This window comes from Calidris pugnax, unplaced genomic scaffold, assembly GCF_001431845.1.
Source record: "Calidris pugnax isolate Ruff unplaced genomic scaffold, ASM143184v1 scaffold41, whole genome shotgun sequence".
Classification (NCBI taxonomy): domain Eukaryota; kingdom Metazoa; phylum Chordata; class Aves; order Charadriiformes; family Scolopacidae; genus Calidris; species Calidris pugnax.
Genome location: NW_015094509.1, coordinates 29,576,860 through 29,601,060, shown reverse-complemented (window position 1 = coordinate 29,601,060; position 24,201 = coordinate 29,576,860). Strand labels below are relative to the sequence as shown.

The window sequence follows — 24,201 nt, the reverse complement described above, 5'->3', positions numbered from 1 at the left end:
GGCTTTGACGGGCGGATTTAATTTGGTGTAAAAAAACCAGGATGCTGTCCCCCATCCCCTAACGAATATTCCCAAGATAGCGGTTGGTCTGGTGCAATTAAGCAGTGGGGATGACTTCCACCTATCAATGCTTTAGAAAGTCCAGAGTGCTCCAATTTTTAATAAAGTGCCTCCTTTGAGTGTTTCCCCCTCTCCTTCCCCCCTCCTTTTTTCTTTTCTTTTTTCTCTTTTTTTTTTCTTTTTCTCTCTCTCCCCCCCCCTCCTCGATTTACCACCATTTCCAAAGCATTTGCATTAGGAGGGAGCGCACATTTTTTCTCTTTTTTTTTTTTTTTCTCTCCCCCCCCCGCCCTGATTTACCACCGTTTCCAAAGCTTTTGCATTAGGAGGGAGCACACTCCGTATGTGTGTGTGTGTGCGCATGGGAGGGTGTGCGGGGGGCCCGTGGGCGTCCGTCTTGGTGTGACACACCGAAATTCCTCCCCAGCTCCCCCCACTGTGAGCCCTGCCAGGGGAAGCATGCTAATGATGACCTTGCTGAGTAAATAGTTGTGGAATGAATAAGTATTTTTCCTGCAATCTGAAAAAGGCGGAAGGTGCGATTACTCATCCATCTACCCAACTGTCTCCAGCACCTTTCAAGTGCATCTCGCGTCGAGTCTGGGGGCGTGTGCGAGGGGGTGGGAAGCGAAGGGAGGCTGCCAAGATCTGGGTTGCCACAGACACCGGCCTCGCTTTTCCTCCAATGAGCGCGGCGCTGAGAGTGCGAGAGGAGGCAGGGCACCACCCACATGTTGAGCTGTGTGGGGTATAAGTAGATGGAAGAGCCTGGACTAGTGGCAGTTCAGACAGGGAAGAGAAGCAGCTCTTTGCATCTCTAGTGAAAGCGCTTTGGACTCGCCAAGTTTACCGGAGGAGAAATCACAGGGATTTTTTGCAGCAGCTTCCAGCTTCTGTGTGCATCTCTGTGTGATTTTTCGACTCTCTGCTGTTCAAGATTCTCAGCTCCGGACGAGCAGGTAGCGGGCACGTGTGCAGGACTGGAACATCTTAACTAACTCCTCTCCTTGTTCCTGGAGCATCTTGGCTCTCTCTGGGACACTCTGAACACGTGAGACCGGCCGTTTCCAGCTGGGGACAGGAAGAAATTTGCCTACAACTCTCTCTGGGATCCACGGGGACCGAACAGCTCGCTCTGCGGTGATATCTGATTTGGTTGTGTTTGTGTTGAAAAGTCCTTTGAGGGGGGTTTAGAAGTCTCTGTGTGTCTTTCGGGAAGTGTTGTGGTGGGGTTTTTGAGAACAAGCTCTAGCGCCAGGGCTTATAACCCAGTTCTGTCTGTGTTTGACACTCGCACGGTCGGAGCCATGCAGCTGGATAATGTCACCAATGCGGGCATCCACTCCTTCCAGGGGCACCGTGGAGTTGCCAACAAGCCCAATGTGATCTTGCAGATAGGGAAATGCAGGGCAGAAATGCTGGAGCACGTCAGGAGGACCCACCGGCACCTCCTGACTGAGGTCTCCAAGCAGGTGGAGCGCGAACTGAAAGGCTTGCAGAAATCAGTGGGGAAGTTAGAGAATAACTTAGAGGACCATGTCCCGACTGATAACCAAAGATGGAAGAAGTCCATCAAGGCCTGCCTGGCCAGGTGCCAGGAAACCATTGCCCATCTGGAGAGGTGGGTCAAGAGAGAGATGAATGTTTGGAAGGAGGTCTTTTTCCGTCTGGAGAAGTGGGCAGACCGTCTGGAGTCCATGGGAGGCAAATATTGCCCTGGGGACCATGGCAAGCAGACTGTGTCTGTCGGGGTGGGAGGCCCAGAGATAAGGCCAAGTGAGGGTGAGATTTATGACTATGCCCTTGATATGAGCCAAATGTATGCACTGACCCCTCCTCCTGGGGAAGTGCCCAGCATCCCCCAGGCCCATGATTCCTACCAGTGGGTCTCTGTTTCAGAGGATGCTCCAGCCTCTCCGGTGGAGACTCAGGTCTTTGAGGATCCCCGGGAGTTCTTGAGCCACTTGGAGGAATACTTAAAGCAGGTGGGTGGAACAGAGGAGTACTGGCTGTCTCAGATCCAAAACCACATGAACGGCCCAGCTAAAAAGTGGTGGGAATACAAGCAGGACTCTGTCAAGAACTGGGTTGAGTTCAAGAAGGAGTTCCTGCAGTATAGCGAGGGGACTCTGACTAGGGATGCTATCAAAAGGGAGCTGGATTTGCCTCAGAAAGAGGGTGAGCCCCTGGACCAGTTCCTTTGGCGCAAGAGGGACTTGTACCAGACCCTCTATGTTGATGCAGATGAGGAGGAAATTATCCAGTATGTGGTAGGCACCCTCCAGCCCAAACTGAAGCGCTTCTTGAGTTACCCCTTGCCCAAGACCTTAGAGCAGCTGATCCAAAGAGGGAAGGAAGTCCAAGGCAACATGGACCACTCCGAGGAGCCCAGCCCACAGAGGACCCCTGAGGTTCAATCAGGAGATTCTGTGGAGACCGTGCCTCCCTCAACCACTGCTAGTCCTGTGCCGAGCAATGGGACTCAACCTGAGCAGCCCCCCAGCCCCCCAGCTACTGTCATATGAGTTAGTCCAAGGGAGGCAGAAATCTGGGTTACATGAAAGGGAGAAAGGGGTATATTTAGGAAGCTTCTCCTTGGAGAGAGGTTCCGGCTGAGACAAGACATGAGGTGCTCAGTCCAACAGCCCATAGCAGAGGAATTGACTTTGCTTGTGGGGGGAGGGAGGAGATGGGGGGAGAGGCACCTTAGGATGTGGTTGCCCACCTCATCTGAGCCATGCAATACAGTGGTGCTGGAAATACTGCTTGCATCACTGTGGGGAACGGACAATTTTATGACATCCCTGACAAGAAACTAGAGACAATTCCCAACTTCTGAGGCAGCCGCTTAGCGCTGGCAGCTTTCAAGGACTTCATATGAGTACAGCGATTGGCTGAGGGTTCCTACCCATCTGGATCTCTCCTTCTCCTTCTCTCCTCCCTCTTCTGATGAGGTGTCCCTGTCCTGAGGAGACATCTTTCTTTTGACCCTTGCTCATTTCTGATTTACCACTGGGCTTCTGTTCACTTGACAATTTTCTGTTCTTACTTGCTCCAAAGGATTAAATAGTTTTTAAATATTTTTTTAGAAGAAAGACTATGACTTCAGGAACTGAAAACTTTAAGAATCTGGATTATTTTTAGTGTTTTTCATTTCACTGCACCTAATACCTGCTTTAATGTTTTTCCTCTCGAGAGGCTCTTGCTGGTTTATTCCAAACAAGGCCACTGCAGTGCAGAGGCAAATTTCACCCTTTCTCTGCTCATTATACTGTGCATTCAGCAGGAAACAAGAGTTTCAAATTAAATTCTGAGCACATTTATTGAAGGGGCAGTTCTGTTTCCTCTCAGAAAAGAGAGGTTATAAAGGTGGAGAGAGGAGGCACCAGAGCTATTTTGAGAGGGTGGGGGGAGGTAAGGGAAATAAATCCTTATACTTTGAATGAAGCAAAAAAAACACAACCTAAATCCAGAGCAAAATATCCCCAGAGCAGAAAATCGTGTCCATGCTGATGTGTGGAGAAAAAAGGAGCTTTTGCCATGTAAAAGCAAAAAGAAGTGAAGAGAAGAGCTGTGTGTCCTAGCACAGTTTCAGCCTGTGCATCACAACAAAGAGTTTCTACTCACACAAACAGACTCAAAATGCTCTTGGAAAGCCTGGCACCCCTGTCCTGGAGCACCTGAGGACAGCGTGTTGTCTATTCACAAAGAACTTTCTACAACATCTCCTTGCCATGGATGGAGACGGACTTGGACTCTGTGACATTTTCCATGTCAAGACAGTAATGCTCAGCGTTCACCTTGCTTTGGCTAGCAGCTGATGATAGGACTTTGAGATGAAACTGCTGGAAGACAGATTCAGGAAGTTTGGCTCTTCAAAGCTTCTTGAGGCTGGACACACCTTGAGCATCATCTGCATTCACCACCAGACCAAATAAGCAACAACTCTGCAAGAGATGCAGCAGGGATGCAGCAACAGGAATGCCCCTGAGATGCTCCTGGCACTACTTCAGCAGCGACATGCAGCACCGGTGGCTCAGAAGGCCTTTGGCGTGCCTCCTTCCAAGGAGCTGAAGGTAAAACAACTCTCTGACATTCTCCTGTCTGTGCTTCTCAGACCCAAATTAGCCATAGCCTGCCCAGTAGGAACCTTGCACTGGGATTAAAAAAAAAAAAAAAAAAACCTAAAAGGGGACCTGAAGGATTTTAAGTGACAGATAAGGGTTGGGAGAAAGGGGGAGGGAGAGTCAGCCAAAGGGAAATAAAGGACAGTGAGTGGGAAAAGTTTCCAAACAGGACAATAACTTGCACTCACTGATTAATATGGGGAGGAAATGGGAAGGTTCTTCATCAGCCCAGACCAAGCACCAGTGAGATGAAACCCTGGGCTTGAGTCCCCAGCTGTGACAATACATCACAGGTCCATGCAAAGGCCAAGGGAGATGTGTGTCTGCTCTGCACCCTTGCTAGAAGTGAGTTGGCATCAGAAACAACAGGGAGGCTCTCCTCTCACTTGTTCAGAGTGAGTTAGTTTGGTAACAGCTGTGTCTGCAGAGAGAAGGGAGCATTTCTCACTAATGACCTGGGATGAGTGGTGGGGGAGTGGGTGTCACTGCTGAGGATGAGCTGGCCGTGCATTACAAGCATTATCTTCTCTTGGTTACAGTGACTCACTCAGATCCTCCTCTGAGAAGGAATCACTTCACAGTGCTCAGGATTTGGAAGGAAAGCCAAAGAGAAAAAGCTTCAAAACCAAGGATTCAGCCTCAGACCTGGTCTCAGGATCCCCAGCCACCGACTGCTGGATCCACTGTCCGCTGAAGGAAGGACAAAACAGGTAACTACCTCTCATCTTATCCTTGTGGGCCTTTTCTTAGCCTTCTCAGTGCCCTGACTCAATATATTGAATGGCCCTGGAGCAAATATCTGTTCTGCTCTTGAGACCTCAGCCCCAGTAGTTGCAAGAGGCTGGCACAACCAGATAGGTGGGCTTTCAGCTTCTTGATGTAGGAACCCAAGCACCAGCCCCAATAATTGATGCTCTAGGGACAGTGGACACCATGCCTTTCCTTCTGCTTTGGAAGGCAGATTGTCAAGCAAATGCTTTGACACCAGTACCTACTGGGACCTCCAGGCTGCAGGCACCTAGTGGGCACAGCTGAATTTGACCCCATGTCCTGGGAATTCCCCTGTACTCTCCACTTTAGATATCTAACCAGAGCTGCTGCATTTTTATTTTCTTTTACAGAGAGCCTTGCTGCTGTTGCTGAGTTTCCTTCTCTGTGTCCAAGAGTCCTGCTTTCTCAGGGGAGAAGAGAGTGCTGCTGGAAGACAGAGGGCAAACCATGCACCAAAGAGCCTCCCACGTAGTGCAATGCCATGTTCAAGGTGCTGAGAGCCAGAATGAAAGGAAGAAGCCACTTCCAACAGGACGAAGAAAAGTCTGAGCTGGTCCAGCTATTCCAAGCACAGAAGTAAGCGTTGAGAATGAAAAGAGAAACGAAGTGGGAGAATAGAAGAACCCTGTGTGGGCTTCAGGGACAGCAAGCATGCTGGGCTTGTACTGACTGTCTGTTGAGAAGAAACCATACCTCTGCAAGTTGAGGCCACTGGGACTCACCTAAAGAAATCTTCTCTAGATTAACAGTTAAAAAAAAAAACCCTTTCCTTATTAACTTTGCCAAATGACTGACCCTGTCTAGGCTACGAACCCTCCATGCTCTTAATGCTGTAACTCATTTTTCCTGAGTTGAGGGTAGCTTCATTTCATGCGGGTATCAGTTTTCAAACCTCAAAGGGCTCTGGAGGTTCGGAGAAGCATCCTGTGGTCCAGAAGCTTGTCTGAACTGCTTGAGCCTGCACAACCGGGCCAGCTGTCTTGCCAGAAAGGAGAATCTTGTGAGACAGTAGGTGCTTCCTGGATCTGCATGGGCCGGAGTTACTGCAAGAACTGAGGTTCTTGTGCTGGCTTTGGCATGACTGTTTCCATCCAGACCCAGGAAGCACAAAAGATGGGCAAAAGACAAGAGCTCAAGTGAATTGAACAAGGCAGTTTTGGTTCACATCTCAGCTTAAGAGGTCCAGTTGGTTCCTCTCTCTTCCAGAGCCAACTGTCCTGGGTACGAGTGTGTGTGTGTCAGTGCGGGTGTATGTGTCTTGAGCAATCAAATCCACCAAACCAAATTCTGTGGTGTTTTGTTGCATTTGAACTAAGCCAATGGAACCTAACGCACATTCCAACAATGCTCAGCAAAAATGTCCAGGACTGGAAAATTATATAAAACCATGTCAAGGCAGACGTCATAGGCATTATCCCAAGGTCAAAATGATGTTTGATTTTGAGGTGCTTAATTCCTTAGTTCCTTTCAAGGGATCTGTCTGCCTCAGCAGGCATTTTATTTTTCCGTAGACTTTGCTGCCTTTTTACTGAATTAGCCAATGTGTGCTACTTGATCAGTTGGTCCTGAGGTTTATACATTTTCAGCTGACTTTTTGGATTGTGCAGAACTGAATCTCCTGGACTGATTTTATTTCAGTTATTACTCCTAGCGGATTGGAGCTTTACTTGTAGCACCCTGGTTTATATCACCAGTCTCTCCAGGAAGGACTGGTAATTTATTTTCCTGGGGCAGAGTCACGTGAATGAAGGAGTGTGTATGTGTTGTGTCTATGAAACTTTAGCAAATTTCAACTACTGGATTATTTTTTTTTTCCTTAGGAAATTTTACATTTGACTCTGACAAAACTACTTCAGAGTTTTTATTTTTACTAGAGATATTATTAATCCAAACAACCTTGTACAAAAGGCAAACACATTGAATCGCACAGGTTATAGAGGTTGAAGCCAAAAGGTCTTTGTAAGCCGACATCACTTGCCCTAGATCTGACTGTATCAGGCAGTTTATTCCTCATGTGTCATGTTGGAGTTACAAGATCACACCAAGCCACTAGAACCTGTCATTAGAATAGTGCTACGCTCTGTTTGCTATTGTAGCAAAGCCTTTTGTAGATTTATACAATAAAACTTTGAAATATCTGCTTCAATTGCCTTGTGCCTACTTTCTGGTCTTTTTCCCTTGGTTCATGGGAGACTCAATTATCTATTGCCCTCTGAAGATTTGGTCTTGTCAGCTGTTTGGGTTTATTTGACTCATTAAATTATCCTTCTTGGCAAAAGCAGATGATTGACATAAAAAATGAAATGTACTGGGCCTTTGAAGAAGAGGGGTTGGATATAGAAAATATGGGGGTGGTTTAAGGGGGTTGTTTAGCATCTCAGATTGAGTCAAATGTAGCCCATGAGGCTGAGAGAAACAGTTCTTTGTGGGACTGTGGGTTGTGCTGGGCTCTTGTCGCATATAACTAAGAGAAAGGGTAATGAAACACAGGGCAATCAGATTTCCACCTATGCTTGAGAGGTAATAGGCATGGATGAGTTGAGGCAAGTCAGGGCAAGGCAAAAAAATCTCTAAGCCTGACTCATCTCTACTTGATACCCAAAGAGACCCAGGAGCTACTATCAGACTGGTGCTTTGCTACCTGATGTGTTCCCCTACTGCAGGGTAATTCTCCATTCCTTGGGTTTGTGACCTATAAAACCTCTGGGTCATTGGGATTGGAGGAAGGGAACATAGCAGGGAACGTAGCTCATTTTAAAGTGAAATGAGGATTTTTACAATAGGCTGGACTCAAAGTTCTAGCACTGAAGACCTTCAGCCCATGGGGTAGAGGACTCTGCTCTGCCCCTATAAATCCCACCTCTTCTGAAAAGCTTTTGCATTCAGGTGGATTTTGCCCCCATTCCCCCATCCATCCCTGGTCTCCAAAAAGGAGGAATTTAGGACTAAGACCCCAGGATGCGATGCAACTGGTAACATGCACTTGGATAGGTTGGCTGGGGAAACAAATGGATTGATTCCTTTCACAACAGGCACTAAATGCTCATTGACAAATGCACTTCCCAGATATCCCTGTTGGACACGTGTTGGAAAGGCAGAACATGGTCTGATGGCCAAAGACACCTAATGGACAGCTGCTAACCCTTGTGTCTTCAGCTCTTTACAGCTCACTCAACCACAAACTTTTATCAAGAGTAATAAAGAAGGCTTGAAGATGCAATTTGGGTCCACAGCTGAACTCTGCCTTTGTGCCCTCTACTACTGTTAACAACAAAGAGGAGAAAATAAGCATTGAGGGGACACGCCAGAAAAAGAGGTGCAACCACTGTCACCCCATCCTGGGGCAGTGTAGGAGAGACTGGGCAGGGAAGCAAGGTTAGACTTTGCATGATCTAGGGACATGGCCAAAGGGCTGGGTCTTCTGCAAGGACCAACCCAGTGCCTTGCAGAGCAAAAAGCAAGAGCTGCTCAGCTGGAGGTGCTGAGCTCTTCCAGCAGAGGGGGGCAGAACTCCATTGTATGCTGTGGGAATTAAAATTAAAATATGCTATAAAGAGAAAAAAATCTGTCCTTGTCATCATACATCCCCGCACAGCCCACTTCCACAGCTTCAGCGATACGAGATCAGTGGTTGCTTTAGTGGAGGAGGTCTGAGGGCAAGGAGAGAGGGATAGAAGAAGGGTCGATGTGGTGAGGTGACAAGGAGAGATGACCAAGTTATGGTGGAGCAAGATGGATGGGATGGGGATGCCCTGCTGAAGAAGGTGTGAAAGGTGGATGAGACTTGGAAATTCCTGACTGTGACGGATAATCTCAGAAGGTTTCCAATTTTGTTCCAGAGCCTTCTGGATTTGAATCTAATAATTGTTATTTACTTTCTTTCTGACAGTTCCAGATGAAAATCCCTAAAGAATCACTGGGCCTACACTTTAATTTCATGAAGAAATGCCTTATTACTGCTCCTGGCTCTATCAGGAGGGAGTCACCTGGGATAGAAATAGCCCAGCAATGGACTAACAGCCTCAAACTTGTTTAAACCTGCTCTGAAATCAAAGTGAGAACCATCCCTGTGCTTTCTGGGCCATTATCCAAAATGCAGGGATATTCACAAGCATCCTTCCTTCCATCAGTGGAGAAGTCATGTGGCACATTAATTCACACTTACTTGACTTGGTAACTATTATTATTTTCTACTTCTTTCATTATTGTGGCTACACTGATGAGCTCCTTAATTTGTTTATTCAGGGTAGCTTAAAGAAAGTGACAAAAAAAATGGACCTTGTCATCCTTCCATCAGTGGAGAAGTCATGTGGCACTTATAGAATTGAGAAAAAGTCATTAATTCACACTTACTTGACTTGGTAACTATTATTATTTTCTACTTCTTTCATTATTGTGGCTACACTGACGAGCTCCTTAATTTGTTTATTCAGGGTAGCTTAAAGAAAGTGACAAAAAAAAAATGGACCCTGTCAGAGCATTGCATTCGTATATGAAAATTATGATATTTTTTTTTTTCCCTTTACCTTAATCAAAGTGATTGCACCGGTCAGTCACGTAAATCATATTTATTGACTTTTCAGGCAGGTTGTGTTTGTGAACAGCCTAACTGCTCCCCTGGAGCCACTTTTCCCAGCAAAGCAATGGGTAATTAGGAAGGTTGTGAAACTTTCATTGTTGACACAATCGGCTCTAATGGCTCCACTTATCACGTCAATATGATGCTCTGGTGAGCTCTGGGTGTCTCACTCTGATCACTGAGCGAGACGTTATCTTAGATCTAGTCCCGCAGATATTAATTCGTACTAAAAACGAATTGCAGGCAGGTGACATACTTTTTACAGCTAATATCTAACCATTAAAAATTGAAAGAAGGATGGCTATGTGCGAAACTGGGCTCAATTCTCAATTCAGCAGTTTTAGGAGAAAAAAAAATAATAATATAGGTGATAAGTGTCGAAGAGGCAGGCATTTTCATTGCCTTTTAGGCTACTTTTAGGAACTTTCAGGATCCCATTTCTGAAAGTTGAAGAGGACCTTAGTTGCATTGCTCTCACATAGGCACAAACTGAATGTGCTCAGGCAATGTTAGCTAAAAGAATTGAAACACAAGCCATTAGTCCCTAGAAAATCATATTTCATTTAGTCCTGAAGCTTACAGAACCACTTGGTGGCATAAAGTGTTTCTTCTTTTTTTTTTTTTTCTAAAGGAATAGAATCTTGACATTTTCAAAATGAACCTTTTTGACTTTTTGTTTCTAAAAAGCATCACTTAAAAACTGACTTCAAGTTGAAAAAACACAAAAGGAAAAAGGGGAGGGGGGGAAGAGGGAAGAGAAAGGTTAGAAAACTCAAAAAAACATTGGAGTGATCTGTTTGGGGACTAAGAGGCATTTGCTGAATTGGTGCAAGAAAAAAAAAATCTCTTTTCATCTTCAATTCATTCAATTGAGATATTTGGAGAGTTTCTCTTCTGACTTGACCTTGCCCCACTTTGCCCTGTCCTGATTTGATCAGTCACCTAAAAAAACTCCATTATTTCCCTTGTTGCAAAACAGACACTCTCTGTGCTACTATATTGCACGCTTCAGTGACACAGAATTTTCTAGGTGTCACTTGAAGAGCGTGAATCCCTTCCTTACCCAAACCGGAGTTATTTTTCCAACAGGGCTGAGGAACAAGAACAATTGGAATTTCCAAGAGGCTGTGTATGGCAAAGCCATGATGTTGTGCTGTGGAGGCAGATATAGACTAACAGTGAAGGGGGGAAGATTTTGGCTTGTATTATCATCTCCCACTAGCTCAGGATCTCAATTACATCCTATCCACCCCCTGCACTCATCTAGCCCTCTGCCCAACTGGCCATGCTGTGTCCCTGCATCAAAACCATGGTTATGGGGAAGTTGACAATAGTCTAAAAGTGCTCTCAATGAAGACAGGGACCGTAGATACCAAGCAAAGCACTTCTTCCCCACTTTGGCTCCCCAATTACCTTTTCCTTGCCCAAAAATTCTCTTTCGAGACTCACAAGCACTGTGGACATTTTTTCATGCTGTATGGACTAATTGATCCTGGAAACCTGATGAGGAGAGGGCAATACCAAAGCAGACTTTCTAGATAGTACAGGGGTTCCTTTAGCACTCTTCTGGTGGAGAAAGGCCTGGGAGGGACTTCATGTACCAACCGTATCCAGGACAGCAGAGGAAATTGTGGGGTTACTCTGTCCCCATTCACGTAGCTCCTGGGCTTGTTAGAACCTCCAGTGGCCACCCTTCTGCCCTGGCCCCCATAGCTTAGTAGACCTCTCAGCAACCTGACAGTACTCAAAACTGGGTAGAAAAACTGGCTCACTTGCAGTCAGTGCCCCATCCAAAAACACACTTTCCAGATCCAGTCCTGACCTACCATGAAACCAGAGACAAATTTACCCCAAGGACTGCCCTGTGCCTAGGCAGCTTCTGGGGCTAGCATGGTTAGAGTACCTTTTAACAGTGGCCAAAAAGCACTCAGAGGACTTGATGGACACTAACACGTCCATCTGACATGGTAGCTGGCTAAATTTTCCAAGTAAACAATGCTCTTCTTGGTTACAGAATAAGGTTTGGCTTTGATATAAACCTGGAGCAACATCTCACCACAATATCTGCTTCTACTTATGTTGATGTGAACAACTGCTGAGCTGCTGTGCACATTCAGGCTGAGCTTAGACATGGAGTGAATTCCCCAGCCAGCGAAAGGCCAACAGCTCTTTGTCACAACCTGCACACCTTGTGGTCCTACTGTCACTGGGGACATTCTGGGCTGGGCATGTCCTGGTTTTCCCAGAGGAGGCAGAGGTTGGAGAGAGGGATTTCTTAAATGTTTGAGGGTGAAGGCAGGAAAGAAAACTGGCTGCAGACACCTCTGACCCGAGTAGGACTCCTACTGACATACTGCTTCACATCCATCTAACAGACATTATTCTCATTTGATAGGTGTGGAAAATGAGGCCCTCAGCTGAACCATTTGCAAGTGTGAGAAGCAGAGGATAGTGTGGGGTTTCCCAGGACAACACCTCTGTCGCTGCTCTGTGCTTCCACTGCTCAGCTTCGGTTTCCTCTGCCATCACTACCACTTGTTTCTCATGGACATTTCAGGTTCCTCAATCTTCTTGCAATCAAGTAGAAACCGGACCCTAATTTACCCTGTTCCAACGACCCTCCATCAGGGAGGCCTCCTCTACACAGACTTTGAGAAAAGCAAATCCAAACACAGTCAAAGCATGGCTGTAAAGGAAATTACTTGGCAGACTTCTAGACTTGTATATTCAATCTACTTCAGAATTAAGGTGACCTTAATGCAACGTGGCTCACTTCCCTTTGGCTTGATCAGACAGGCATGTCTGGAAGTGAGTTAAGCTTGGCTGAATTAACGCCTCCTTTGATCCTCATTAGGTTTGTACATACCAAGCCTGTGCTATCCACCGTAAAAGTCAGTCCCAAGAGCTTTCCTGCACTTCTCCATATAGGCAAATGCTACAATGGGTCTGGCACTTCTCTGCCTCTCAAACCCCACAGGAAGGCATGGTTTCTGAGGCTGATCGTGTCCCATAGACCTTGAGCTGATAGGCATCGTGGCAATTGCAGGAAGCTGCCTTCATCATGGATGGGACCCGGGGGCTCAGTCACAGGCAGTGGTATTCAGGCCATCAATGACAGTCCATCCAGAAGCCATGGACTGATGGGGAGGTGCAGACATCCCAAGAGTATCCTAACAAGCTATAAAATAACAACCCATGTAGCCCAGAGAGGCTGTGGACGCCCCATCCCTGGAAGTGTTCAAGATAGGCTGGATAGGGCTTTGAGCAACCTGGTCTGGTGGGAGGTGTCCCTGCCCATGGCAGGGGGTTGGAACCAGATGGTCTTTAAGGTCCCTTCCAACCCAAACCATTCTATGATTCCATGAAAATAGAAGCATTTAAACCTCCATCTGTAAGACACTATAGAAGTCTCCTTCCTACACAGATGACTTCTTCTTCCTTCTCTGTTAGAGAGAGTGCTGATGGGACTGGAAGGCTATAAATTTGCAGAGAAACTGCTGGAAAAACAGGCAGCTAAGCCCAGCCAACTTTTTTGCTGAAACCCACTACCAGCAAATTCTGTTCCCTGACATGATGGACATTGTCCTGAGATCCACGCTACTGAGAGAGTAGGCACCTTCTCTTCCTCTTTTGCCCTGAAGGTCAGACCCATGGGTGCCTCTCCATGACAAGGTCACTCATATCTTCCCAGGTTCTGCTTTGCACAGGTCACCTACTTCATCATGGTCATTACCAATGAAATTCTGTTCCCTGACATGATGGACATTGTCCTGAGATCCACGCTACTGAGAGAGTAGGCACCTTCTCTTCCTCTTTTCCCCTGAAGGTCAGACCCAGGGGTGCCTCTCCATGACAAGGTCACTCAAATCTTCCCAGGTTCTGCTTTGCACAGGTCACCTACTGCATCACAGTCATTACCAATGAAATACAGATTCAACCTTAGATCAGCAAGCGTGTACAGACTCATATATTCATGTTGTAGGTACAACCCAAGCATCTGGAAATGCAGACAAATGCCATGAAAACCCAGGAAATTTTGTTTCCTTTAGGCTTTTTATACATCAGATTTGAACAGCTGGTAAATGTAATTTTTCAGAATATATCGCGTATAATCTATCAAGATCATGCAAAATCCACATTTTTCCTGACAACTCTCCCTATTTTTTGTTGTTTTTACTTTAAATCATACTATATAAAGAGGGTGGGCTCTTTCAACATCCCTGCTAGATGTTACTTGCTGGGACCAAGCTAGATGACCCCAGAGGAAACCACTAAGAGTCAACGCAAAACAGGGGGACAATGGTAGAGCTGATTTCTCCTGGAACCACCCACAATAAAACTGGGACGTTTGTCACCTGTATCAGCAGAAATCACTGTCTGGCAATCCTTTGAGCAAGACAGTGGAGCTGTGCTGGCTAAAAATATGCAGTGTGAAACAGGGTCTAGAAGCACCAAAAAAATCCCCATGAAGAGTCTTAATGGTAATTTTTTTTTTTTTTCCTTTTAACCCACCCAACTCATGCAGAGATGTCTCCTCAGGGACTGGACATATTTAGTGCCTAATGTCTAAAACCAGCATCACACGGCGGTCATGAGACCAGACATCAGGCCCATTCAACATCCAAGAAAAAACTGGCTTCACTCAATGGACCCAGTTCATCCCAACCCGTACAATGTATTCAGGGTACAGAAAATAAAATCAAATTGTCTGGCCCTTTCTGCACTGTCAGGGCTTTAGGTGACCACTGTGTTTTGCTTTTTGAAAGACCCTATCGAAACTACCCACAGCTCATTCCCTCGCAGTTCTAATTGCCAGAAGCAATCAAGCCCTTTTGGTTTTCCCTCCTACTCAGCCTTTTCTCTAACAATCGGAGTGCGAACTAGCCATTTGTCTGCAGTTTTACCTGGTAGCTGAATTCAAGATGTCATCACAGACTCCAAAGCTGTCAAGCCAGCACCTTTGCCATGGCATGAGAAAAGCCTGAAAAAAAGAAAAGTGAATAATTTTAAAAATAAAGAAAATGAGGAAACCCTGAAAAGCTCAGCCCCCTGCCATGAGGGACTTTAATAAACATTCAGAGCTTGTTTCTATGACGCTGAGGCTCTACCTCTCAGAAGGTACAAAGTGTCAATCAGGATTTTCACTGCTGGAAGAAGGGACCCATGTCTCTATGGAAACGAGACGGAGGTGACGGTGCCTATGGAGAGGCTTTCTGCATAGATTCCCATCCTGACAGTTTACATTTGCTGGAGATATTAATAACACTGTAGTTCTAGAAAAGATAAAAAAAAAAACATTTTAGCTTCCCTGGACTGCAGACCCTGATGTTGTCCCTCTCCCCTCTAGCCTCAGTCAAGGAACTATACCCTTTGACTGGTTTTATTTATTTACCACCGTAGTATAAATAAATAAATTATTGATGCAGGTAAAAAAATCAATCTAATGAGTTTCTCTCCATAGAGGGTATCAGGATATAACAAGGATTTGCAGCTTCCCAGGATGAATTTAAACAGGGAGATACAAGCAGAGGGGCTGCTTTGGGACTACACAGGGTCCTCCAGTGCAGCATACTTATTCCTGGGGGATCATGATAAAGAAGTCTCAGTACAAAGTCAAAAGTGCAAAGTACAAAAAGTCATATCGTGACTGCATCCAGCTCTGACTTCTCCAAAGCAGTCCCAAATTTGCCTGTTAGGCAGGTGATCTCAGGACCCTGCATCATCTCATTTTGAGCATCCCCCACAAGAGCATCCCTCTCACAGTTCCCTTGCTGCTGCTTTGCTTTTTTTGTCATAAGCCAGCCAGGAAACAAAGCCAGAGCTGCTCTGTGGGTGGATGGTTTCCCTTTCTCTTTTGTTGCTCAGTTGCTTGTTCTTGGGCTAGAGAAGAAGAGAAATGGGTAGACTATTCCACATCCTGACTGGATCTGAAGAGTTGAAGGGATGAATTCACTGTTGAAAGTTCATGAGTTGCTTTATGCCTGCCATTGTGGAGTCTGGGATCTGAAATGGAGTGTGGCCATGGATGTGGTTGAAAAATTAGAGATGAATCTTCAAATTAAAAAGCTCCCACGCAGTAATTATGTTGAGGATAAGACTGTGGAGTGTCAAGGGACGACCAAGGGGAGATAGAGAAGGACCAAGCATCAGACTTAACAAGCTTGCTAGACATAAAAAGCAGTGTGACGTGGCTGTGACTACCGTGCAGTGATGGTGGAGACGACTGTCCACTAGGATCTTGGCGCTGCTCCTCACAGACTCAGTGAGTCCCTGCCAAAACTGATTGCAAGTCAAGCAGGAGGTGTCACTCCTGGGGTAGTGGTTTAATAAGTGTCCCTGCAGGAAATGCTGATGATGGTGTCGATTATGAATCCTGCTGCTCTTTGGTCCTCCAATACAATGAGTCATAACCTGTCCCCTGCTAAAACTTGGCAAAGACTTTCCTGTGGCTCATCCCGTGCTATAAGAAGGAAAGTGGCCACCTGCCCATTTCCTGTGGTTGTCTTCTGCAAGAGTCAGATGTTTCATGCTAGTATATTTAGTGGCATTGCAGAGGGAAGTCTGGGAAACTCTGCTTCACTTGTTAGGGGATCACGCAATCACAGAGAGTTGTAGGATCATTTTGCCCACCTGCTTCAGGATAATATTATTTGTTGCCATGCTGCAACCCACAGATCATGTTCTACACCATTTTTAAAGCTCTTCTAATGGTGGAGACTTCACATATTCTCCAACTAGTTTACGTAAGGATTTTTTTACCAATGGCTAGAGAGAACAAGACAGCTCCTTCCTGCTTGCAGAAGCTTTTTCTGTGCTGAAGGGCTGTTACTATGCAGGCTCATGGTGCTGAGAGACTTGAAGTTGTTTAGCCTGGAGAAAAGAAGACGCTGGGGAGAGCTTGTGGCCTTTCAATACTTCAAGAGGGTTTATAAGAAAGATGGGGATAGACTTTTTAATAGGGTCTGTAGCAATAGGACAAGGAGTAATGATTTTACACAAAAAGAGGGAATATTTAGATTAGATATAAGGAAGTAATGTTTTTCAATGAGGGTGGTGAGACACTGGCCCTGGTTGCCCAGAGAGGTGGTGGATGCCCCATCCCTGGAAACATTCAGGATCAGGTTGGACGGGGCTCTGAGCAACCTGACCTAGTTGAAGATGTCCCAGCTCATTGCAGGGATTAAAGATCCCTTCCCACCCAAACTGTTCAAAAATTCTATGGTTTCACGTCACCCCCCAGGGTGTAGTTTCCAAATACAGGAAATTCGGTAGCAAAAATTGGTGTAAAAATTTCCCACATTCCTTCCTACGACTGATGCTCTCTCTTTCGGAACCAGGAGGCTCAGTTTGTCTCCTTCCCCGTTCGCTGATACAAGTGTCCATGGGACCATGCTTTAAATAGGGTTGCTGCTGTAAACCAATCTGTTTTCTTCGTATGGATTTTATTAATTCATTAAGCATATTTTCTGCACCAGGACTTTCTCATTGCACACCCATTTCTTGTCCAGTCTGTCCTCCCACTCATCAGGCTTATTTTACACCCAGTAATGTCCTCCTTCGAATTATATAAATCTCTCAGCTCCACTGAGACCTGCCTTAGGTCTCCTCAGCAGGTTATTAACCAGAGACAGCAGCTGCCATGGAACTGTTACTTGCTCCCAGAATATCTGGCATCTATGTTTTTGGAGAGTATTTATAACCTTCAGGAAAACTCCTCGGCTAACACCCTTTTTGAGGAAAAATGGACCTCGGAGAGTAAGTTTCTCCCTTTCTATGGCTGAATTTCACTGAGGAAATTATATCACTGCAGAGGACCACCACTGAAGAAAATTCCCCAGCTTCCATCTGTATGTTTTCTGCATAATTCAAGAATATTCTTTTTTCCATATCTTTTCTGGGAGTCATTTTTCTGAACACTGAAGCTGAGTTTCCGACAGGTACATTTTCAAATGACGAAGCCAAAAGATTTCTAATAGGAGTAAGCTCAAATGTTCACTAGAGAATTATCTCCACCCCAGGACATGTAAAATAATACAGAGGCCAACTTATCCCTCAGGCAGGACACTGCTGGGAGTGCAAGGGACATGAATGGGTTGAAGAGCTAATCAGATCTGAGTGCTTCCATGGCTGCTGTTGCTAAGGAGACTGCTGCCTTGGCATCTGCATGATGAGTACTCCCCTACCATTAACTTTAGAAATTAGGCTCCCAAGTACTAAGTGATGAGAAGAAAGGAAGAGCAGAATTTTAAAAGGGAAAATACCCTTATAGACTCCAACAAGCAAACAAACCCAAAGCTTCTTTTTTTTTTTCCACACACTTTTGATGATGCAGGGTTTTCTACACCAGTGCTGATGGAGTCTCCGAGTCAAGATGTGGAATGAGGATGATGAAGAGAGATGCTGAATCACTTTTTTTCTGTGTGCAACAACTATACAGGTCAGTAGCTGAGACTCTGCATCCAGGCTGAGTTTATGCCTTTTCTACTCTTCCCAGCAAGACATCTCAGCCCTGATCTACTCAGGGGGCTAAGGAGGAGGAAAGGTCTCCACACACATTTACCCTCCACTTCAGAGCCTTACTCACATAATAGAAAGATTCACACTGTGTAAAACAGTCTTTGGGTCAAGGCTCTGCTCTTTCAAACCTCTAACGAAGAGGTGATTACACATGTGCTGTAGATGTGGGACTGTCTATAACTAGTTCTGGACTCAGTAGAGGTGTAGGACAAGTATGGTTGTGCCTGTTGGGAGAGATGAAGCAACATGACTACAGAGAAGTTACTTAGGAATTCAGACCTTAAATTGCACCCCAAAGGGCTTTCAGACCTTGGAGAACCTATTTCTGTAAGAGGTTTCCCCAAAAGGGTCCTGGCTCTGGAGTCCCTCAGATTGTCTTTTCCCACTCTCTTGCTGTTACTAGCCTTTAGGACAGGCCAGAACTCTTCCAGAAAAACAGCTATGTTGGTTACCAGTTTACTCCCCAGATTTTTTTCCACTTATCTGCAGTGACACGCTGAGCATTTTAAAATGTCTCTAACAATTGAATCCAAATGTATCCTTGGAAAAGACCATTTTGGACTCTCCAATGTATGTATTCATCATTTCTTTGAGCGTGGCTTTTTCAAGGGAAAACAAAGTATTATTCTGCAACTTCAGCCTGCCAGTTTTAATCGGACTCATTCTTTCACCTCTCATTTTCAGCAATAGTGGCCTAATTTGCATTTTGCCCTTTTTCTGTAATGACATAGTTTAAACATTTTCTCATTATTCCCCTGACTTTATCTTCTGTCATTAATGCTGTCATGATGACTCAGTTCTAGACAAGGATTTTTGTCTAAGAAACTCAGGTTCCCACTAGTCCCTGAACTGCTTAGTTGCCTGTTTGATGTTGTTTGAGATACTGCTGTGTTGACCTGTTAGTCACACACCAACTCAGCTCTATTGTTAGTGTGGAAACATAAAACTAATATCATTGGGCTTGCATCGTAACCGCACTTGAACAACTCATGAGGAGCTGCAGGTAGCCAGATGACCATTAGTTTCTCCCTCCTCCTCCTACACGGGGGGAAAGAGGAAATAGTAGCCTGAGAACTCATAAAAAGAGGCTGAAATTTGTCTAGAAGTTAATCACCTGATGCAAATTAGATAACTTGGTTTTCTTTCTGGATAACAGAAAGAGAAAGGCATCTCCCAAAGACTTTTTGTCCTATCTCATGATTTCGCTTAAATATGCAGTGAATTTTGAAAGGTATCAAGTTCTCAGCTTTTCAAGAGCTCAACCTGGATGAGAGAAATTGCACTGTTAGAGCTGCTTCCTGTTGAAACAAACCCCTCTCTCATCTTCTCATACCTTCATCTATTCAGACTGTGATCTCCTGAGGTTCTTATACACACATGCGCACACATATAAAAGGTCCCTTCCAAACTAACCCATTCTATGATGATTCTATGACGATAATTATGATTATATATGTATGTACACACAAAATACCAGCTGGTAGGAGGCTTCTATGTCTGCCAGGCCTCCAAGTGCAGTTGTAGCACACATATGTCTTGCATTTTATAGCTTTCCTGTCACAAAGGGTACCCTACTTTATTTCTTTTCAGTATCTACAGGGCCTAATTAGAGGACTGACTACTCAGTCTTTGGCTCTATTGGTTAAGATGTCCAAGTTCTGGTCAACCAGTGCAACATGGGAACCCACAACAGGAGAAAGTCCATGATCAAGTACTGTATCTAGCTTAATAAACATTCAGAGCTTGTTTCTATGACGCTGAGGCTCTACCTCTCAGAAGGTACAAAGTGTCAATCAGGATTTTCACTGCTGGAAGAAGGGACCCATGTCTCTATGGAAACGAGATGGAGGTGACGGTGCCTATGGAGAGGCTTTCTGCATAGATTCCCATCCTGACAGTTTACATTTGCTGGAGATATTAATAACACTGTAGTTCTAGAAAAGATAAAAAAAAAAACATTTTAGCTTCCCTGGACTGCAGACCCTGATGTTGTCCCTCTCCCCTCTAGCCTCAGTCAAGGAACTATACCCTTTGACTGGTTTTATTTATTTACCACCGTAGTATAAATAAATAAATTATTGATGCAGGTAAAAAAATCAATCTAATGAGTTTCTCTCCATAGAGGGTATCAGGATATAACAAGGATTTGCAGCTTCCCAGGATGAATTTAAACAGGGAGATACAAGCAGAGGGGCTGCTTTGGGACTACACAGGGTCCTCCAGTGCAGCATACTTATTCCTGGGGGATCATGATAAAGAAGTCTCAGTACAAAGTCAAAAGTGCAAAGTACAAAAAGTCATATCGTGACTGCATCCAGCTCTGACTTCTCCAAAGCAGTCCCAAATTTGCCTGTTAGGCAGGTGATCTCAGGACCCTGCATCATCTCATTTTGAGCATCCCCCACAAGAGCATCCCTCTCACAGTTCCCTTGCTGCTGCTTTGCTTTTTTTGTCATAAGCAAGCCAGGAAACAAAGCCAGAGCTGCTCTGTGGGTGGATGGTTTCCCTTTCTCTTTTGTTGCTCAGTTGCTTGTTCTTGGGCTAGAGAAGAAGAGAAATGGGTAGACTATTCCACATCCTGACTGGATCTGAAGAGTTGAAGGGATGAATTCACTGTTGAAAGTTCATGAGTTGCTTTATGCCTGCCATTGTGGAGTCTGGGATCTGAAATGGAGTGTGGCCATGGATGTGGTTGAAAAATTAGAGATGAATCTTCAAATTAAAAAGCTCCCACGCAGTAATTATGTTGAGGATAAGACTGTGGAGTGTCAAGGGACGACCAAGGGGAGATAGAGAAGGACCAAGCATCAGACTTAACAAGCTTGCTAGACATAAAAAGCAGTGTGACGTGGCTGTGACTACCGTGCAGTGATGGTGGAGACGACTGTCCACTAGGATCTTGGCGCTGCTCCTCACAGACTCAGTGAGTCCCTGCCAAAACTGATTGCAAGTCAAGCAGGAGGTGTCACTCCTGGGGTAGTGGTTTAATAAGTGTCCCTGCAGGAAATGCTGATGATGGTGTCGATTATGAATCCTGCTGCTCTTTGGTCCTCCAATACAATGAGTCATAACCTGTCCCCTGCTAAAACTTGGCAAAGACTTTCCTGTGGCTCATCCCGTGCTATAAGAAGGAAAGTGGCCACCTGCCCATTTCCTGTGGTTGTCTTCTGCAAGAGTCAGATGTTTCATGCTAGTATATTTAGTGGCATTGCAGAGGGAAGTCTGGGAAACTCTGCTTCACTTGTTAGGGGATCACGCAATCACAGAGAGTTGTAGGATCATTTTGCCCACCTGCTTCAGGATAATATTATTTGTTGCCATGCTGCAACCCACAGATCATGTTCTACACCATTTTTAAAGCTCTTCTAATGGTGGAGACTTCACATATTCTCCAACTAGTTTACGTAAGGATTTTTTTACCAATGGCTAGAGAGAACAAGACAGCTCCTTCCTGCTTGCAGAAGCTTTTTCTGTGCTGAAGGGCTGTTACTATGCAGGCTCATGGTGCTGAGAGACTTGAAGTTGTTTAGCCTGGAGAAAAGAAGACGCTGGGGAGAGCTTGTGGCCTTTCAATACTTCAAGAGGGTTTATAAGAAAGATGGGGATAGACTTTTTAATAGGGTCTGTAGCAATAGGACAAGGAGTAATGATTTTACACAAAAAGAGGGAATATTTAGATTAGATATAAGGAAGTAATGTTTTTCAATGAGGGTGGTGAGACACTGGCCCTGGTTGCCCAGAGAGGTGGTGGATGCCCCATCCCTGGAAACATTCAGGATCAGGTTGGACGGGGCTCTGAGCAACCTGACCTAGTTGAAGATGTCCCAGCTCATTGCAGGGATTAAAGATCCCTTCCCACCCAAACTGTTCAAAAATTCTATGGTTTCACGTCACCCCCCAGGGTGTAGTTTCCAAATACAGGAAATTCGGTAGCAAAAATTGGTGTAAAAATTTCCCACATTCCTTCCTACGACTGATGCTCTCTCTTTCGGAACCAGGAGGCTCAGTTTGTCTCCTTCCCCGTTCGCTGATACAAGTGTCCATGGGACCATGCTTTAAATAGGGTTGCTGCTGTAAACCAATCTGTTTTCTTCGTATGGATTTTATTAATTCATTAAGCATATTTTCTGCACCAGGACTTTCTCATTGCACACCCATTTCTTGTCCAGTCTGTCCTCCCACTCATCAGGCTTATTTTACACCCAGTAATGTCCTCCTTCGAATTATATAAATCTCTCAGCTCCACTGAGACCTGCCTTAGGTCTCCTCAGCAGGTTATTAACCAGAGACAGCAGCTGCCATGGAACTGTTACTTGCTCCCAGAATATCTGGCATCTATGTTTTTGGAGAGTATTTATAACCTTCAGGAAAACTCCTCGGCTAACACCCTTTTTGAGGAAAAATGGACCTCGGAGAGTAAGTTTCTCCCTTTCTATGGCTGAATTTCACTGAGGAAATTATATCACTGCAGAGGACCACCACTGAAGAAAATTCCCCAGCTTCCATCTGTATGTTTTCTGCATAATTCAAGAATATTCTTTTTTCCATATCTTTTCTGGGAGTCATTTTTCTGAACACTGAAGCTGAGTTTCCGACAGGTACATTTTCAAATGACGAAGCCAAAAGATTTCTAATAGGAGTAAGCTCAAATGTTCACTAGAGAATTATCTCCACCCCAGGACATGTAAAATAATACAGAGGCCAACTTATCCCTCAGGCAGGACACTGCTGGGAGTGCAAGGGACATGAATGGGTTGAAGAGCTAATCAGATCTGAGTGCTTCCATGGCTGCTGTTGCTAAGGAGACTGCTGCCTTGGCATCTGCATGATGAGTACTCCCCTACCATTAACTTTAGAAATTAGGCTCCCAAGTACTAAGTGATGAGAAGAAAGGAAGAGCAGAATTTTAAAAGGGAAAATACCCTTATAGACTCCAACAAGCAAACAAACCCAAAGCTTCTTTTTTTTTTTCCACACACTTTTGATGATGCAGGGTTTTCTACACCAGTGCTGATGGAGTCTCCGAGTCAAGATGTGGAATGAGGATGATGAAGAGAGATGCTGAATCACTTTTTTTCTGTGTGCAACAACTATACAGGTCAGTAGCTGAGACTCTGCATCCAGGCTGAGTTTATGCCTTTTCTACTCTTCCCAGCAAGACATCTCAGCCCTGATCTACTCAGGGGGCTAAGGAGGAGGAAAGGTCTCCACACACATTTACCCTCCACTTCAGAGCCTTACTCACATAATAGAAAGATTCACACTGTGTAAAACAGTCTTTGGGTCAAGGCTCTGCTCTTTCAAACCTCTAACGAAGAGGTGATTACACATGTGCTGTAGATGTGGGACTGTCTATAACTAGTTCTGGACTCAGTAGAGGTGTAGGACAAGTATGGTTGTGCCTGTTGGGAGAGATGAAGCAACATGACTACAGAGAAGTTACTTAGGAATTCAGACCTTAAATTGCACCCCAAAGGGCTTTCAGACCTTGGAGAACCTATTTCTGTAAGAGGTTTCCCCAAAAGGGTCCTGGCTCTGGAGTCCCTCAGATTGTCTTTTCCCACTCTCTTGCTGTTACTAGCCTTTAGGACAGGCCAGAACTCTTCCAGAAAAACAGCTATGTTGGTTACCAGTTTACTCCCCAGATTTTTTTCCACTTATCTGCAGTGACACGCTGAGCATTTTAAAATGTCTCTAACAATTGAATCCGAATGTATCCTTGGAAAAGACCACTTTGGACTCTCCAATGTATGTATTCATCATTTCTTTGAGCGTGGCTTTTTTAAGGGAAAACAAAGTGTTATTCTGCAACTTCAGCCTGCCAGTTTTAATCGGACTCATCCATTCTTTCACCTCTCATTTTCAGCAATAGTGGCCTAATTTGCATTTTGCCCTTTTTCTGTAATGACATAGTTTAAACATTTTCTCATTATTCCCCTGACTTTATCTTCTGTCATTAATGCTGTCATGATGACTCAGTTCTAGACAAGGATTTTTGTCTAAGAAACTCAGGTTCCCACTAGTCCCTGAACTGCTTAGTTGCCTGTTTGATGTTGTTTGAGATACTGCTGTGTTGACCTGTTAGTCACACACCAACTCAGCTCTATTGTTAGTGTGGAAACATAAAACTAATATCATTGGGCTTGC

At 44.9% G+C, this 24,201-nt stretch overlaps 1 protein-coding gene across 1 annotated transcript; it reads left to right on the top strand.

The window, feature by feature from the left end:
- The first annotated feature begins 856 nt into the window (after positions 1 to 856).
- On the top strand, positions 857 to 7,100 carry ARC (activity-regulated cytoskeleton-associated protein). The gene is made up of 3 exons (XM_014965168.1): positions 857 to 4,136; positions 4,727 to 4,897; positions 5,309 to 7,100. Exon 1 carries the CDS (start codon positions 1,368 to 1,370, stop codon positions 2,583 to 2,585), a length of 1,218 nt encoding a protein of 405 aa, XP_014820654.1. The 5' UTR covers positions 857 to 1,367; the 3' UTR covers positions 2,586 to 4,136; positions 4,727 to 4,897; positions 5,309 to 7,100.
- Positions 7,101 to 24,201: the final 17,101 nt, after the last annotated feature.

Bases quoted from the DNA above. Each gene is read 5' to 3' on its own strand.
- ARC (XM_014965168.1), top strand. From the start codon at position 1,368: ATGCAGCTGGATAATGTCACCAATGCGGGCATCCACTCCTTCCAGGGG.